Genomic DNA, 16,613 nt, shown 5'->3' with positions numbered 1-16,613 from the left:
TGACATCTCAAATGCAGCAAATTCTTTCTCATGATTTAATCTTCAAATTAGAACTACTGTATCTATATCTCCCTTCCCCATCCACATACAGTAAAGAATTCAAGAAAGAATAATAATGAATAAAAACAATGAATTTATTTTCACTGCTTTTAAGAAGACATACTAAATATGTTTACTCTATAAATTTGAAGTACTAAAGGCATAAAAAAGTAGTAGAATATATTCTTGATAAAATATGCATTGTAATTGGCAAGATGATTATTTTTCTATGGGCAAAAGCAAAATATTGTCACATAAGATTGTGAATATCAGTCAAAGATCTAAAGCAATGGTTATTACAGACCCCTAGGTGTCCTTATGACCACTAAGGGAGGGGTCTGTGTCAAATTTTAATTAATTTGGGGATATGTAGACAATGCCAGGATACACATATGGTTTAATATAAAAAGAAAATAATGATGACCCATTTTCATTATTATTCAAAATAAATATCAGCAAATAAATCTGAAGCAATTTTCACATACTCGGTTAAAAAAAAAAAAAAAAAAAAAACAAGTACAGTATGAATGAATCAAAGGAAAAATACAGAAGACATAATGTTGAATATTTAAAATATCGCTTTATTTCAATACCAGGATGTAATACTTTACCTACATGCTTTTTACTCAATAAAACTTTGTCAAACAAATTTATGAAGCTTAAGGAACATTTTACAAAAGCCCATATTGATAAAAGAGATTTAAATTTTTTTAAAACAGTCAAAGGAAATTATCTGAAAACATCATCACATCTGAGTGAGATGACAATGGACAGCATGCTTATTATAATACTTCTTTACTGATTGCAATGCTGCACACCATTTGTTAACAAATTATTTGACCAGCTAAAAATATGGTAATGCGTGCCATGCTGCATAAACCAGCTTTTGATGTTATAAGAATTCCACTGAGTAATAATATAGTACAAAGGAAGACTAACAAAATTCCTCCTAGCATAGAAAATTCTTTATATGTGTTCTCAAAAACATATGAAATCCATTCAGCTTGATGTATTTTGCATGGAAATGAAACTTTATTTTTAGTTTATGCAAGATTTATAAAAGAAAACAAATTTCCCAAGAATTTTTATTTGTCAAATATCTGGAAACTGATACAAAAATCTGTAACAATATTCTTAATGAATTAAAAAGTCTTCTAAATATAAAAGCTGTACCCTTGTGTAAGATCCTCTCTGTTGCTGCTGATGATGCTCGGGCACTGGAAGGAATGAGCTTTCCACCATACTTAAAACAAGTTTTACAGAAAGTAGTAGCTGTACCTCATGTCATTCATCAACAACATTTAGTCACCAAAAATCTTAGTAAGTACTTGCATGGCTCAACTTATTTGACAAATTTAGAGAAACCAGTTTGAAACTACAAGTTGCAATTAAATTTAATCAATTTTAAAAGTATATTATCTGCATTTTTGCAAAACTTTTTCTATATAAACAAAATTAGAGGACAAGAGAATGCTCTCAGATTCCAACTCTTTCAAAATTACATAAATGAGATGAAGATTTGCTTGTTTGTCATTCATCACTTAGTGGTTCTTCATTTTGACCTCAGCCAAAGATTTGAAAACATTCTTTACTTGGTTATTCCGATTGAGCGTTGGACTCTTTTGTAAGTAGATCCACAAGCTCAGATGAATCCATGCAAATACAGTAGAAGTTTAATTAATTATATATAAATGAGAAGCTGAAACCAATGTTTGAACAACGATACCACAATTTCTGGTTACAAAAACTAATACGAATTTTATATTCTGCACTATGGGTCACTATAGAGAAGATGTTGATTGCTTTCCCATAACTTCCTATCTAATAGAATGTGGATTTAGTATAGTTATGAACCTCATCACGAAAGAAAAACCCAACTGGCAATTATTGCTCATGGAAACTTATGAATGTTACTTTGAAACGTAAAGCCAAACATAAATAATCTTGTATCATCCCATCAGGTTCACCCATCTCGTTGAGAAAAAAATAATAATGTGTTTTTGGTATTTTAAAAAAAGGTATAATTTCAATAAATACTATTTTAAGCATAAAAACGTTTCACTTATACTTTACTTTTATGTCACCATTTTCTATTAAAGATATAAAAGTTAAAGTTGTAATTTTTTTAATTATGCATTATATAGATTTATTTCACATGGGGATTTATGGTCATAGTAAGTTTGGGAACCACTAACACAATAAAATTTTCATTTACCATAGGACAACACTAACACAATAAAATTTTCATTTACCATAGGACAACACTAACACAATAAAATTTTCATTTACCATAGGACAACACTAACACAATAAAATTTTCATTTACCATTGGACATTTCCAAGTTATTTGTGACTTTTATAAGTATATTTTAATAAGATGTTTTGTAATACCTCAAATATATTAAATAAGAATACAACTGGAAGGCTGCATATATACTTTTATGATTCTTACATGTCCCAGCGTTCAAATACTCAGAGAAATATACAGGTGTATGACATGTTTGAAATGCTGCAAGTACTTATTTTAAATGTATAAATTATTATTCACTAGAAAAAAATGTTTTAAGTAATAGAAGAGTTACCTAGAAAATTAAATGCTTCTGGGAAGTAAGGAAGAAGTTTCTCACTATACGTATCATTAACAGGAATTCGCATAAAATGGCCTTCTGGAACAAATTCTGGCTGAGGACAGGTAGTACTCACATTTAATTCATAAGTTATATTATGATCCTGAAAGGTAACAGAAAAGTTTTTAAAGCATTGTGGACAAAAAGGTAAGGTTATTGTAATATCATAAAGATTATTACATATTTATAATAAACACAATAAAAAATAATACATATTTTATACACGCACTTTCTAAAATGCAGCTCTTTCTATGTTAATAGTATAAAATTGTTTGCTGTGTAATGTAGTGCTGTTACTTTCATTTTTGCCTACATCAGTAATTACACAGTTTCAATTCGCACTCGCATTTTTTAAATTTATGTTATGTTTCAAGACAGCTATTCCCTTTTCCCTACAGTTTATAAGAAAATAAACTGCATATTATTATGTAATGGATGATTAAAATATCCATAATACTCATTCAGTACAACGTATATATTATAACAGCTAAATCTAATTCCATAACTAATTAACTGATATAAAAATATAAATAAATTCAACTTGATGGCCCAAAAAAAAATCTTTAAGGATGTATGTGAATAACAAACATTTATTTTAAATATGTTTTTCATTCATGCTTTATGATGGAAAATGTTATTCAAATGCTGTTTGTCAAATGATTATAACATACTTTCAAGCTCACAGAGTTGCAATTAAAGCACTGCTTTTAAAATGAAAGTGAAAGAATGAAAATTATAGTTATGTAATTAAAATGGGGTGGAAAATACCATAAATGAATATGCTAAACATAATAATAATAATATAGTTTCCACTTCAGATATGCTAATTTAAGTATATATCGTCTGATCTGCTATTTCACAAAAATGATGATCTGTCAGGAAACTAGTAGTGATAAAGGCTGGATTTAAGTCTTTGAAATAGAAAATTCTAAGCTGAAGATATATTAGTAAATTCTGACCAAAAATAAACATCCATCAGGCATTTTAAAACATGCAGAAAAAACTATTCTGTAAGTTTCTAGTGAAATAAACATTTATTCATGATTACGAAAAGTATTTAACTTAAAATACACAAGATTTATCATCAAACTTACATACCATTAAATTAAAGCTCTCTGTGAATAAAATTTTTCTCTAAGAATTATCTTCAGCCTCCAAGAATTACTAATAATAAGAATAAGATAATTCTCCCAAAACTATCTTATTATACTCTTAATATTATTAAAAAAAACAGCAAGCAGTTTTTGTTTATAACTTTACATTGATTTTTATACCCAAAGATTTTATTAACCTCTTCATGGGATTTTACATGTTGAAACTAGCATCTAGTATGTATTTATATTCTATCACATGATGAAAGCATTAGGAAAAATTTCTCTTTTAACTTAAAATATTTAAAATGCTTACATTCAAGTTTCTGTGAAAACAGATACTGCTCTTTTACTTTAATGTAAGTATATCTATGATATATACTACATATAAATGTATGTAACACAGATTTACGTACATACATATAAGTATGTGCATGTATATATAATGATAATGAATGTTAAAAATTACAAATAAAAATAGAAATTACAATATATGTGTTGAGACAGCAGATTAAACAAGACACATATCTATTGGCCTGAAATATAAAATGTAGCATACTATAATAAAGAAAAGCTCTTCATTTTTCATAGAAATGTTTATCAATACAAAAATTTTCAATACAGTTACATTCACTTAGCTCTGAATTTCATCTCATCAGATATCGTAAACAATAAATAAACACTATATCAAAAATGTTTACCATTTCTAGACAAACATTTTTTTAGAAATGAAACTTACTTTTAAAAGTTCTCTGTTCATTGCATCAAACTGAGAGCCTAAATATAAGAAAGGTAATATTCGAGTTGGTCCTTGATTTGATATAGGCAAGCATGGTTGGGAAAGGGATGTAAGAGGTGGGCATTTTCTTGTTTTGTCCTCACAAAGATCAGGATAGTGCTTTTGAAACTCTTCAAAACCACCTAGTAAAGAATATTGAAAATTTAATTTTACAGTAAATAAATACTTAAGGACATGAGAACAAAGGGTTCACAAAGTTTATGCCTTAATTTTAAAAAATCAAAATAGATATGATAACTGTATTATATTTTAACAGAAATTCCAGAGTTAAAGTATTTTCACAATTCAGTACTATAAGGTACTCACTTACTATAAGCTATATAAATTTTTCCCAAAAGTATTAATACTATTTCTTTTAATTTCATGGAACATTTTTTGCAAGTTTTTGGATTAATATTATTAAAGCAAGAAATATTATCATTATTTTGCATTCATAAATAGGTTTACTTAACTAATAAATATCACATTAAAATGCAAAATTTATGATAATCTTTCATAATATAACACTTTGGAAATTTAGTCATACTAATCATCTGATACAAAACCTGTTAACAAGTTGACACTCCGAAAAGTTAGCTGTAATTTCTTCAAGAGAATGACGGTGAAACTATCAATGGGTAAATTTTCTGCATTTCTTGATGACTGATCATAAACAACCACATCCATTTTTTCATCCACATCATAATGACAAGTATGCATCAGCAGTTCTTTAACTGACAACTATAATAATAAATAATTAGTTAACTATATTATAGAACAAGAGTACTTAAGCATATAATTTAAACAATTCACACTTAATACTTTTCATTAAATTATGTACTACAAGATTAACTAGAAGCATTAATAATACTGTAAGTACAGAATAAGTATCGGACACATTGATTCCAGCTGATATTTACTGAAATAACTAGTTTTTGAGGTACAGAAGTATTCACACATACATTCAACATATGCATCACAAAGGTCAGTGGAAAAAACCTGCTTCAGATAATATACAAATGAGAAGAAAAAAAAAATAATAATTATATGGCCTTTCTTACTTTATCTTGCTGCAACCGCCTCTTTACAATTTTGGAGCAGCACACATTGACAGCTGAAGATATATGACAAGCATTGTGCTCGATGAATGAACGACTGTCGATGATCAGTACCTGAAAATGTACTTTGTGTAAGTATCAGTACAGAATAAATATGCATAATATGCCCTTACTATAAGGTATACACATTTTAAAATCTAAGAAATGGTACAATCAGAGGAATTAGAGTAAACATAATCCGTTATCAATCAGTTTGCAGAGCATTAATAACGTAGTGTAATAATTTGATGACTAATTGCAATTGAATGAAAAGCTATGCTTACATTCTCAATCCTGTTTCGGATTACTGATGACAGCTGATGAGCATCAACAATGCTCACGGGCATCAAAAATCCAGCTGACATAGCGACTTGTTTGCCTAAATCTTGATCAAGAACACCACATCGACGGTTATCGGCCACATCTCTGATTACCTGCAAAGAAATGCGAATAAAATTAATAACTCAGATATACAGACAGATTTAATATCTTCAGCATACAGAGGGACGACAAAATAAGTTTCTCTACTGGAAGCATCTCGTGGTTTTATTTAACAGTTAAGATTGCACCAGACTTAGTTTAAGAACCAGGGTTACTGTGAATACTAATTACAGTACAAACAAAAGATTTATGCAGAAAAAGAAATTAGTTCCAAAAGTGGCTGATAGGGGAACAAATGAAACTAAACAAAGGAGCCCCATTGCTATTCACATGAAAATGAATTACAAGTAGCTTAAAGATAAATTTCAGTTTCTGCACAAATACTCAAAGAGTTTCGGCTGGGACTTGCTTTCGATATCTTCGAACACCCACTGTGTTTTGCTTGATGAGGGAGAAATAGGATTACGAGGAATTGAAGGAAATACATTGAAGTAAAAAAAAAAATCAGAATGTCGGTAATCGACATTTGTGTACTTTGTACCGATTTTTTATGTTAATATGCATTATTAATACTGGAGATATTGCATTGAAATGATATGACAACATAAAATTGATTATTTAATTTAATTTATTTATAAATTAAGTGAATAGCAGCGTTTTTTTTAATATTTATTATCAAAATCAATGTAGTAAGTTTTGAATAGGTGATATGTACAATTAAAGTGCAGTATAATTCATAATATGTTAATACGTAATTAGATCCATTGAACTTGCCAAAAGCTGACATAATTGAATATTTAATAATGACTTATTAATGCATTTATGATACGGAGGCTAAAATGTTAACATTATTATAAATTAACAAATTTAACATGCATTTTTACAATGAATTCAGAATATTTAAAAAATAAGGCTTACATAATACTAATTATTATAATGCATTAATTTATCAATTCAACGATTAGCAATATTCGAGTTTCCCTGTTATTTACCTTAAGTAAATACAATCCAGTAAAGGCAAAAAATATCTTTTAATTTCCCTTCTATGTTAGTTAAATATGTATATATATATATGTATATATATAATGTTGAATGATCTAAAATTCACTTAGTTCGAAAACAAGTTTTTCTAATACTTGCGCAATAGCTGCAAAGTAAGATAATAATAATTTATTTACTAAAAAATATTGATTATATTATCTCCTAATATAAATTTAGTAGAAGTATCAAAGAGGGAACCCATATGTAGGAAGTTTAATTCCGAAAATTGTGTTTTAAGGAGGCTGCTAACCTTCAGTAAGATGAAGCAACATTGTTTAAAATACATATATCAAAATTGGAAATCTACACTGTTATATTTTAACAGATATAAATGCTATATGGTAACTATAAATAGTTCCCTCCCACCAATCTAGAATCATCTTGCTTAACTTCTGCATGTATTACAACTCGTAGTAGTGACATAAATTTTGTACTAGTCCTTTGCTAAATACTACACATATTTTCAGTAAATAAGTTAAAGATACATAGTTAAAGCGAAATATATTTACAGGAACTAATTTCGGCCGAATCAAACTACCTCTGTTCAACAAAAGGTTTTATCTACTCGGCCATTTTTAGCCAAAATTTAATGGCTGTTGCAGTCATATTGTAATTCTATTTGCCACTGTATTATAACCGTTATTACAGCTGCATATTAACTATATAGTTTTAATTATTTATGTACATAGTGTAATAATTCTCAGCTTTGTTCAATCAATAACAGATTGCTTAAATTTTAGATCGTGTTCATAAATTGTATTTTCGGAGAACAGTATTTTATATGATAATTAAAAGTAATGCGTCTCTCTCAAAGTGTAATAAACCGGGATTACTTAAAATTGAATTATGATTATATTTTAATTATAGTTAATACACTTACAATATAATTACGACTGTGATTATAAGTGTAATGTAACTGTAATTATGAATGATGAAATTTAATTGGAATTACAATTACCTTATAATTGCGTAATTTATAACTACAGTTATGTTTTGATTGCACGATTTATAATTATTATTGCACTTTAATTGACTAATTTCACGTTACATCTACATTAATTACAGTGCAATTGTAGCTGCAATTACATTGTAATTAAATATATTGTTACTGATTAATACTCAACCCTGATATTCAAGGTGACCAATATAGGAAACGTGTACGTAAAGCGTTTTGCAACTTTCTTTTTCTCTTCCAGGAGGGAGCCCAAGATCAGCAGTTGTCAACATTCATTTACTGCATTCTTCCTTCCAAGGCCCATTAGCGGCCGAGGGGTACAGTCGTTGAACACTGGTAGTTTCTCCGGCTCCCGGCGATCGGAGCTGGCTGCATGGGCGTTTTCGTGGTTTTTCCCATGTATAACCTGTATACGAATTAGTTTCCCTTAGAAAGTCCTCCATGAAGCAATCCCTACACTTAGGCAGAGAGCCTCTGACACAGTCAAATAAACCAAACCAAAACAATCTCGTGGCAAAGTATCATTTTCTGGAAGTTTTCTTTAATTGCTGCAATTCAAATAATATGTCAAAGTTAAAAGAGAATTTTTTAGTTATAAAGTTACACATAAAATTCAGGTTTATTTAAACTAAATTCAGGTTTATTTTAAACTCGCTCTCTAAATAACTTTTATACGTATTTGTTAAAAATTAAATTTAAATTTGTTTAAATTTAAATTCAGGTTTATTATATTTTTGAATTCGCCGTGCATACATGCCACCTAAATTTAATTTTTTCAATCATTTTGGATACGAGATTTCAATCACGCCCTAGTTATTTTTTGAGCTTTTTATTACAGTTTGATTCTCATAATTTGAGGTTGAATAATTCCATTCTTGGGAAGGGGATTCCCCCCGATGAGATCCCCTGCCTTAGATGATATCGCTTAAGTCACCAATGAAGAAGCTTAAAAGCTGTTCTCCCCCCCCCCCAAAAAAAAATGTGAGATTCAGTTACAGTTTCTTATGGTATTTTTATCTGGAAAGAACCTAGAATAAGAAAATTTTTATTGAATAATAATAAAACTTCAAGAGTTCATGCCGATGCTCTCCATAGTTATAACATAGGTTCTATAACAAGATTCTGCATATTCATGTAGGCTTCTTACAAAACCACAGCTTCTTGCAACAGACAATAATATCCACCCAATGATATCCAGCTCAATCTTGCGTTTCTGGTGGATGATACATTGAAGAAAATATATTATTCCAGTGAATCTTAAACCAGAAGCACACATAAGGATATTTCTAAGATATTTTGAGATGCAGAGTTGCAGCACGTTAGCTTCCTTCCGTATACTCGAGGAGCTCTCGTAAGAATGGATGTTTATCCTCCCAAGATTAAATTTACAGTCTAATACTTAAAGATATTGCGGCAGTCATATTCTTTACAACTGTTTATGCACATAATAATGGAGTAACTTTTTTTTTTTTTTCAATCATGTAACATATACTTTTCCTAAAGATTTTACGGTGCAGCTTGGGGTACATTCCTAGTGTGCCGGCAATGTCTATTGAAGCGATGACAGTCGGTGCTGTCAGATCCTCCAGGAATCCCAGGCGGCTGATAAACAATCGATTTTAGGTGACGGAGAAGAAATCCAAGGGACTGAGGTCTGGGAAGCGTGCAGCAAGATATCCGTCACGTCAAATCCACTTCCCAGGATATGTAGCACCGGGGTGGTTACGCACCGCAATCGGAAAATGTACTGGTACACCATCATGCATGAACCACATGTTTTGGCGTACAGTGGCCAGTATTCCCTGCATAAAAATCCGGGAGGACATGTTGTAGGAAAACAAGGTAATTTATGTCATTGAGGCATTCGGGAAGAAGGTACGGTTCCAAAAGATGATTTCCGAGAATCCCTGTCTAGATATTAATACCGAGCTTGTGTTGCACTGCCGACGAGGTAGTGCTGTGGATATTTTTATCTGGAACCACATACGCGTGTATGTTATATATATATATGAACCACGCTGTACACGCCTTCTCTCGTAAAGCAAGCTTCATCTGAGAATAAAACAGCGGCAAGAATCATTCTTTGTGGCATCAAGCTTCTAGTGTACGAACTCTACCAGAAGAGAGTAGTCAGAATAGCCTAGGAATTGGAACTTCTGCACGTGAAAGGGGTGCATGTTGTCTGCACGTAGAACCTTTCACACCATTTTATGATGAATATCTAGTTCAGCTGAAAATTATCGTCGGAAATGGCAAACCGTTGCAATACTCGGTTTTCTGCTTCAGGTGCGAGCACACTGCGTTCTTGCCCTGTATTACGCCTCGTTATTTGGAAGGATCCTCAGACGTCAATCGATGTTTGTGAAGATGTTAATAATGTGTACAACGCCTCCTTAGATACTGCTTTTGGTACATTCTCTATGCTAGGCTTCTATTGCCACCTGCTCGACCGCAAATCAGATGCATATCCGCATATTCCTCGTTCGTGTAATCTGACACGTTGTTTCCGAATGAAATTTAGTACCCCGAATTCTGAAATGCTTACTAATGAATACTTGCTCGCTGCTTTTATTTTCCCCATACGCATAGGAAACTTGCATTGGAGAATGTTCTTTCTTCTTGACCACTGCTTCTATTTTCTCCATACGCACTGGAAATTTGCACACGAAAAGATTTCGTCTTCTCGACCGCAGTGCTCCTAATCCTGGCATTTGTATGAGCACTCTCTTTGTCAGGCTCACTGTTCTCTCGATGTCTATTTTTGCATTTGTACCCACTAAATGTGGTACACTTCTGTGATCTGGCTGGGAGGTCCCGAAGGTAAACGAATCTTAGGGGGTGTTGGTGCACCACCTATGAACAATTGCATGCAATTCGGCAGAAGATTCAACATGTTAGCCCCTGACTGCGTCTTTCATCTTGCCAAGCAAGACGTCCGAGGTCTTGGTTCGATGTCCGAGGTCCAGCCAGTTTCCACACACATTTGTCATCTCCAAATCACCATGCACACTCGCCTGCAATGTTCCTTACGCAAGCCCTGTCTCTTCCTGCATCTTGTTGAACGTTATGCGCCTGTTCGCCATGATCAAATCTGACACGGCTGCTACATTTCCTGCTGTATGCGATGTTGCTGGTCATCCCGCGCTGACACCTTTAGCTGCCATCTCCACTCCACTGCTGAACTTGGCCAACCAACGGTATACGGTACGCCTTGAGGGTGCTTTGTTCCTATGGATTTCACTACCCTGTATCCCTTCCTTTCACAGGAACCACGCTGTACAACGCAGACCGTGATAATCACCTTCCATCATTGCTGTCCACGCTCTCAATGACGACGGCGTATCTGAATCTGAATCTTAGGGCGTAGAAGAAGTCTTCGACCTGGCGGTCTCTACTTCCATATCTGACATCGGGTGCGACAATCTAAAATGAGACATCTGACGACGGCGAAAGAGACGGGCGCTGACTTATACCGTTCGGCTTGCGGCCAGCTCCATCTATGCATTCTGAGTAGCTCACGCGCCCTTTTGTCTATTTCATTTGTTTTCCCTTCGTTGTGAGAGCCGTTGTGTCAATCATTTCTGTACGATCCAAGTATGACAGTTTTTCATCCTATTGATGCCCATTTTCATATCTCTGAATTTGTCGGTCGAATTCGGAAATACCTGTAAATGATAACACATGTAGAAAGATAGCTCTTGTCTGTCCCCGCAGTCTGGTTTCGTATTTCCCTCGTATTATCTATGTTTACCGAAACGCATGCGCAAAGTGATCAGTTTTGTGTTGGCTAGTTTCCCATCTAAGCTTTGATAACAAGAATGAAATTAAATTACTATTGCTAAAATTAAATGTTATTTTAGTTTAAAATAAGACGTTAACATTGAATTACAATTCACTTAATTTTTGTACTGAAGAAAAGAAAATAATACCATTAAAGAACTGCGAATCTAATAGAGGGAAAAGAAAAATCTATAATAATCATACGTAAAGTGTTGTCATTTCACTTTAAGAAAAATGCAAGAATTGATTTTTAATTAAAAACTAATTTCAGGAGCAAATCGAGATTTAGAGACTCAGATATTGCAATTCTCATTTGACGTGCCACATACTTTCAAAATGCAACTGGATTAAGCACACTTACAGATATTTGAGAAGCAGAATTAAATATGTATTAATAAGCAATTAGCTTAGAAAGTATCGGAAACTTAAATATTACCAGTTCCCTTAGATGTTTTTCATTGGTATGTTTAATTTAATTATTGAATGCAGAAGCATATCGCATTTACTATGTCTTACAACCGTACATGTTCAAACAGCTTAATAGATTCCATAATATATAGTATGTACACATGAATATATATCATGAACATTTAGAAAAGTACTTGAAACGTGAAGAGTTTTTTCAATTGCTACAGAAACTTTCATTTTATTAAACCATACAAAACATAATAATAAAGCTTCAACAAAAACTGTAAATTTACATTTGAGTAATAATGTAAAATTTTGTATTGTAATATTTACTAAAAATCCGATTAATTTTGTGATTGAAATCTTTCACGGAAATCAATGCTCTGACCATTTTTGGAAATGATTTAGCTATTTTTAGTCTTGTGATATATGTGTTGTTCAACTAGATGTGCACGCAACAAAGCATTTTAAAGATTAAAATCGTTTCAAGATGCATCGATACTTTAAATTAAAATTGCTAACAAAAGTTTTTGACAGATAGTCTGATCTCACCGTTTTAAAGCACCACGCAACGCGGCATTATAAAATGTAAAAATCTCAACATGAATTCGACATGTCTTCATTTTACAAACTAGCTAACACAACCTTATCACTTTTATTTATCCATTACTTTTCGTGTCGACTGGATAACAGAATGAAGCGTTATTCTTAACTCAGATGAACTTGTTAAAATTGCCTGTTCAGCGTTTTAACAGTTTTGGTTGACCGTCCAAATGACATTCTCTCACAACAGTAACAACTTACTTAGCGAACTGTTTATAACGAAATGAAGTAAAATATGCATATCATACAAGTGCAAATAAATTTCGGAAAACAAATATTGTAAAACTGTGGTGGTTAAGGAGTGGCAGTACAATGCAGCGAGCACAAAAAGCCCCATGCGAAGTGTCCTTAGGCATAATGAACTTGTTCTCAAGAAGCGGAGAAAGAGGTGAAGAAAAAAAGTTAAATTGCTTGATATCTAATTCTACAGAGTTTTTAATGCAACAGTATTTATAAAAATCTGTTATAAATATCAATGTAAGGATTTATGCTATAAAAACTGTACGACTATTGTGTATTCATTGGCGTATAAGCCAGGCCAGAGCGTTACAATCGTACGGATTGCATTACCTTGCTGATACAAAGCAATCATACCGCCGCTGTTATAATAAGCCGCATAAATAAGTTTAATTCACTTTATTATATGAATATAACATCTAATATAATAAACACATCTCACATTTTCCATAAGCAGCTCTATTGATCTCTGGTAAGCCCTTAACTGCGAGACATGTTGTATACGCTTATATATAAGCATGTAATGTTTGTTTTAATATACTTGGTAGCCAGCAGAATGTTAATTAGGTACTTCTGGAGAAACAAAACGCATACGCAAATTCACAACTGTCTGCTATGCTGCTGGCGCTCCTAATTTCCGCGTAATTCAAGGATCAACTGCATATTGCATAAGTTTGGTTTCTATTTACGGATTAGTAATTGCTATAGTTTGCAGTAGCCTTGAACAGAATATTTACAATCAGTTACACGCGCACGTATGTATATACCATACCACTTTTCTAGAATTAATAATATTCACTTTGAAATATAAAATATTTAAATAAGTAAATTAGATATTAATTTTATTTGCTTATTATGCCAGATATTACCACAAACAAAAAGGTAGCACCGAAACTAAAAAATATTACAGTTTATTACAAAGCGTTAGTTATCTTTTGTTTTTCCTCTTTTAGATAGTGTGACAAACAATGGAGTCAATGAGAAACGATGAGTCCAAGCCAAAACTGCGTGTCTGCCGCGACCGTCTCAGTCTGACAGGAACAAGTGCTAGATATCAAAAGGACGTTCAGTCTGGAGTTATGCGCAGGCGGCGCATATGTGTCATTTGCTCCACTGCTCCACAAAACGCTACCTGCTGTGTTCGCAGTTATTTGAAGATTCTTTGCTTCTCCTCTTCTTTCTTTCTTTTTCATGCGTTCCAGTTTTCGCTTTATCATTTGTCATCCTGAGTCGCAAAGTCTTTTATGTCACGCCTTCTCCTTCTCCTCTGCCCTCTCCCAGAATACGCAGATGAGTTAAATTTCTGTCCCACTTGATGATCTAGTAAAGTCGATGCTTATACCTTTAAACACGGAGGGGGGGGGAGCAATTAATGTATTAAATTTATTTCATGTGCATGTTTCTAAGCGTAATTAAATTTGCTAATGAATTTGTTAGCAATTCTTCTAAGAAATTTAGGTTGGCAATAAAGTGCAATGAAAAATAACTGTTATCTAAAACTATTCGAATTGTGGCTAGCTAGTCTTACGATATATTTAATGAGAAAGTATAGAATGTGAAATCATTGATATTTTCATACGTAATTAAATTTTTGCGCTCCAGCATAATTTGTTATTCACATGCATTCTAAAGCTAGAAAAGTCCAAAAATCTGTTACTAGCCAAAGAATGGCTAAAAAAAAAAAAAAAAAAAAAAAAGACATATGACCTATTTTTGACTTTCAAAAAAATGATACACATTTTAAATATACTTTTTTTACAGAGAAATGCATCAAATTTCTGATATTTTTTTTTTTTTTTTAATTTAAGAAATAAGAATACTTTTCCGTAAATATACACTTACGGCTACGCATTTCGAGGAAAGGACAAATTTCTTGTCAATCAGATAAAAGTATTTTTTCATTGGTCATTTGAAATACCCTCTTCAGCATTCAAGTTCAAAATTTATTCTCCTGGCAAAGAATGTTGGGCACAAACATGCTGCTAAGCATTTATCACAGACAGTCATTAAGGATTTCTTAATTATCCATTACATAAATGCCTGATGTCAAGTTAATTAAGCATAAAGTAACTGAATACTATACTGGAATGATCAGTCAAGCATAATTTTAATCATCAATCAAAAGGAACATGTAAATAACGGGGCTGGAGAGAAAAATCAGCAGAAACGGAATTTACTGAATGCTACCTACAGTTAACTTGATTTTGATAAGTTTCCGCTCTTTGAATTTTTCAGTAGGATAATTACCGCACACTTCTTGGTACAGAAGCATTAAATAAAGGATACAATAAAAAGAATTAATTAATTTTAAGCGAATGAGCAAAACTCCCTTCTTTAAAAAATGAAGTTCATAGGCAAATTTGATTTCAGCAAATGAATAGATTGGTTTCATTATATTAAAATTTTAATGAAGTTATTATTCTTCAAATGTTGAGTAACTGGAAGCCTTATATTTATTTTCCCTAGTCTATTCGTCCCAATACTTGAATTCTGCTCCCCCAAGTTCTAATTTTTTTCCCACGTTCCGTTTTCTCAAAAAGCGTAATTAGATAAATGAAGTTGAAAAGGAGTAGCATAGCAACTCAACGAAAAGAGACGGCTGCTGTGTTGATTAATGCAGTGACTGATATCTAAGTTAATATCATATCCATGTTTTCTAGCGCTATAGAATTCCATTCCTTCTCCGGACTTTCCGACCTTTCATACTCCGTTTTATCTATTTGTAATCTGCCTTGCTCTTGTTGACTTTCAGCTGTTTTGTTCCTCTCATAAATCCTTTCACAGCTATACCGCTGAATAAAGACCTCATTTTCAATCACAATTAAGTCTCTGCTTTATTTGTACAGCATCTATTCCTATGTACTAAGTTACTTATAATCTTATCAACTTCAATATATAGACCATGTCTCTTGGAGAATTCAAACAGAGGAAGAAAAAAAGTAACAGAACAGGCTAACACTGTTTAGAAAAAATAAAAATATGCCTTTCGCAGATATTTAAAAGGATATTTACAGAGCAGCTGAAACATCACAAATTAAATTGTAAGGATACACAAATAAATTAGGTGATTTACAGAAATAATCTAGCAGAAGAGATGTGTATAGAACTGTGACAGAACTGGAATTATGCAGACAGACATGATATGCAGATTAAAAGACTGTTACCTTGTGCAACAAAGTAAATAATATTAGTTGCGTTTTTGAAATAATGTTTAATTTAGATACATAAAAAGAAAGAAATAACATATATAAAAAAGATTGTAAATAAATGGAAAACAGACGTGGAGGATTAACTCACAGTATAATGTTCTCTAAAATTCTTAGAGGATTATCGGAAGCATAAAATTAAAATCAATAGTAAAACTTGTAAAATCTGACTTTTCAGGTTCCAGCTTAACGAGAGGAAATTTACCTAAAATTGTATATTTACAGGGTGAAATGTGCCATAAAATACTAAAGTCGACTTTTAATAATGAGAAATCATTAAATATTTCTCCACACATACATATAACATGAAAAACCGAAGAGGAAGTGGGGAGGAATGAAATCTAAAATTTTAGTACGCAAGTTGACAGTT

General features: G+C 32.1%; 1 protein-coding gene across 7 annotated transcripts in view; it reads right to left on the bottom strand.

The window, feature by feature from the left end:
• LOC118183175 (uncharacterized) overlaps window positions 1-16,613 on the bottom strand; it is a 228,045-nt gene that overhangs the window by 13,114 nt on the left and 198,318 nt on the right. For 6 of the 7 annotated variants that reach the window (XM_085809159.1, XM_085809158.1, XM_085809157.1 and 3 more), the window contains 5 exons: window positions 5,917-6,066; window positions 5,597-5,707; window positions 5,102-5,276; window positions 4,497-4,678; window positions 2,622-2,769 (listed from right to left, as the gene is read on the bottom strand). In XM_085809159.1, the coding sequence (XP_085665285.1) occupies window positions 2,622-2,769; window positions 4,497-4,678; window positions 5,102-5,276; window positions 5,597-5,707; window positions 5,917-5,997 (697 nt within the window). In that variant the 5' untranslated portion in view covers window positions 5,998-6,066. Of the gene's footprint in view, window positions 1-2,621; window positions 2,770-4,496; window positions 4,679-5,101; window positions 5,277-5,596; window positions 5,708-5,916; window positions 6,067-6,160; window positions 6,185-16,613 lie in introns of those variants that run through there. The other variant, XM_085809156.1, reaches the window with a different exon arrangement.

Source organism: Stegodyphus dumicola, chromosome X2 (assembly GCF_044657685.1).
Source record: "Stegodyphus dumicola isolate Sdum_Otavi_A_Nest chromosome X2, ASM4465768v1".
In the NCBI taxonomy this organism is placed as follows: Eukaryota; Metazoa; Arthropoda; class Arachnida; order Araneae; family Eresidae; genus Stegodyphus; species Stegodyphus dumicola.
The sequence above is the reverse complement of the archived record's forward strand: the minus strand, read 5'-3'. Positions and strand labels throughout refer to the sequence as shown.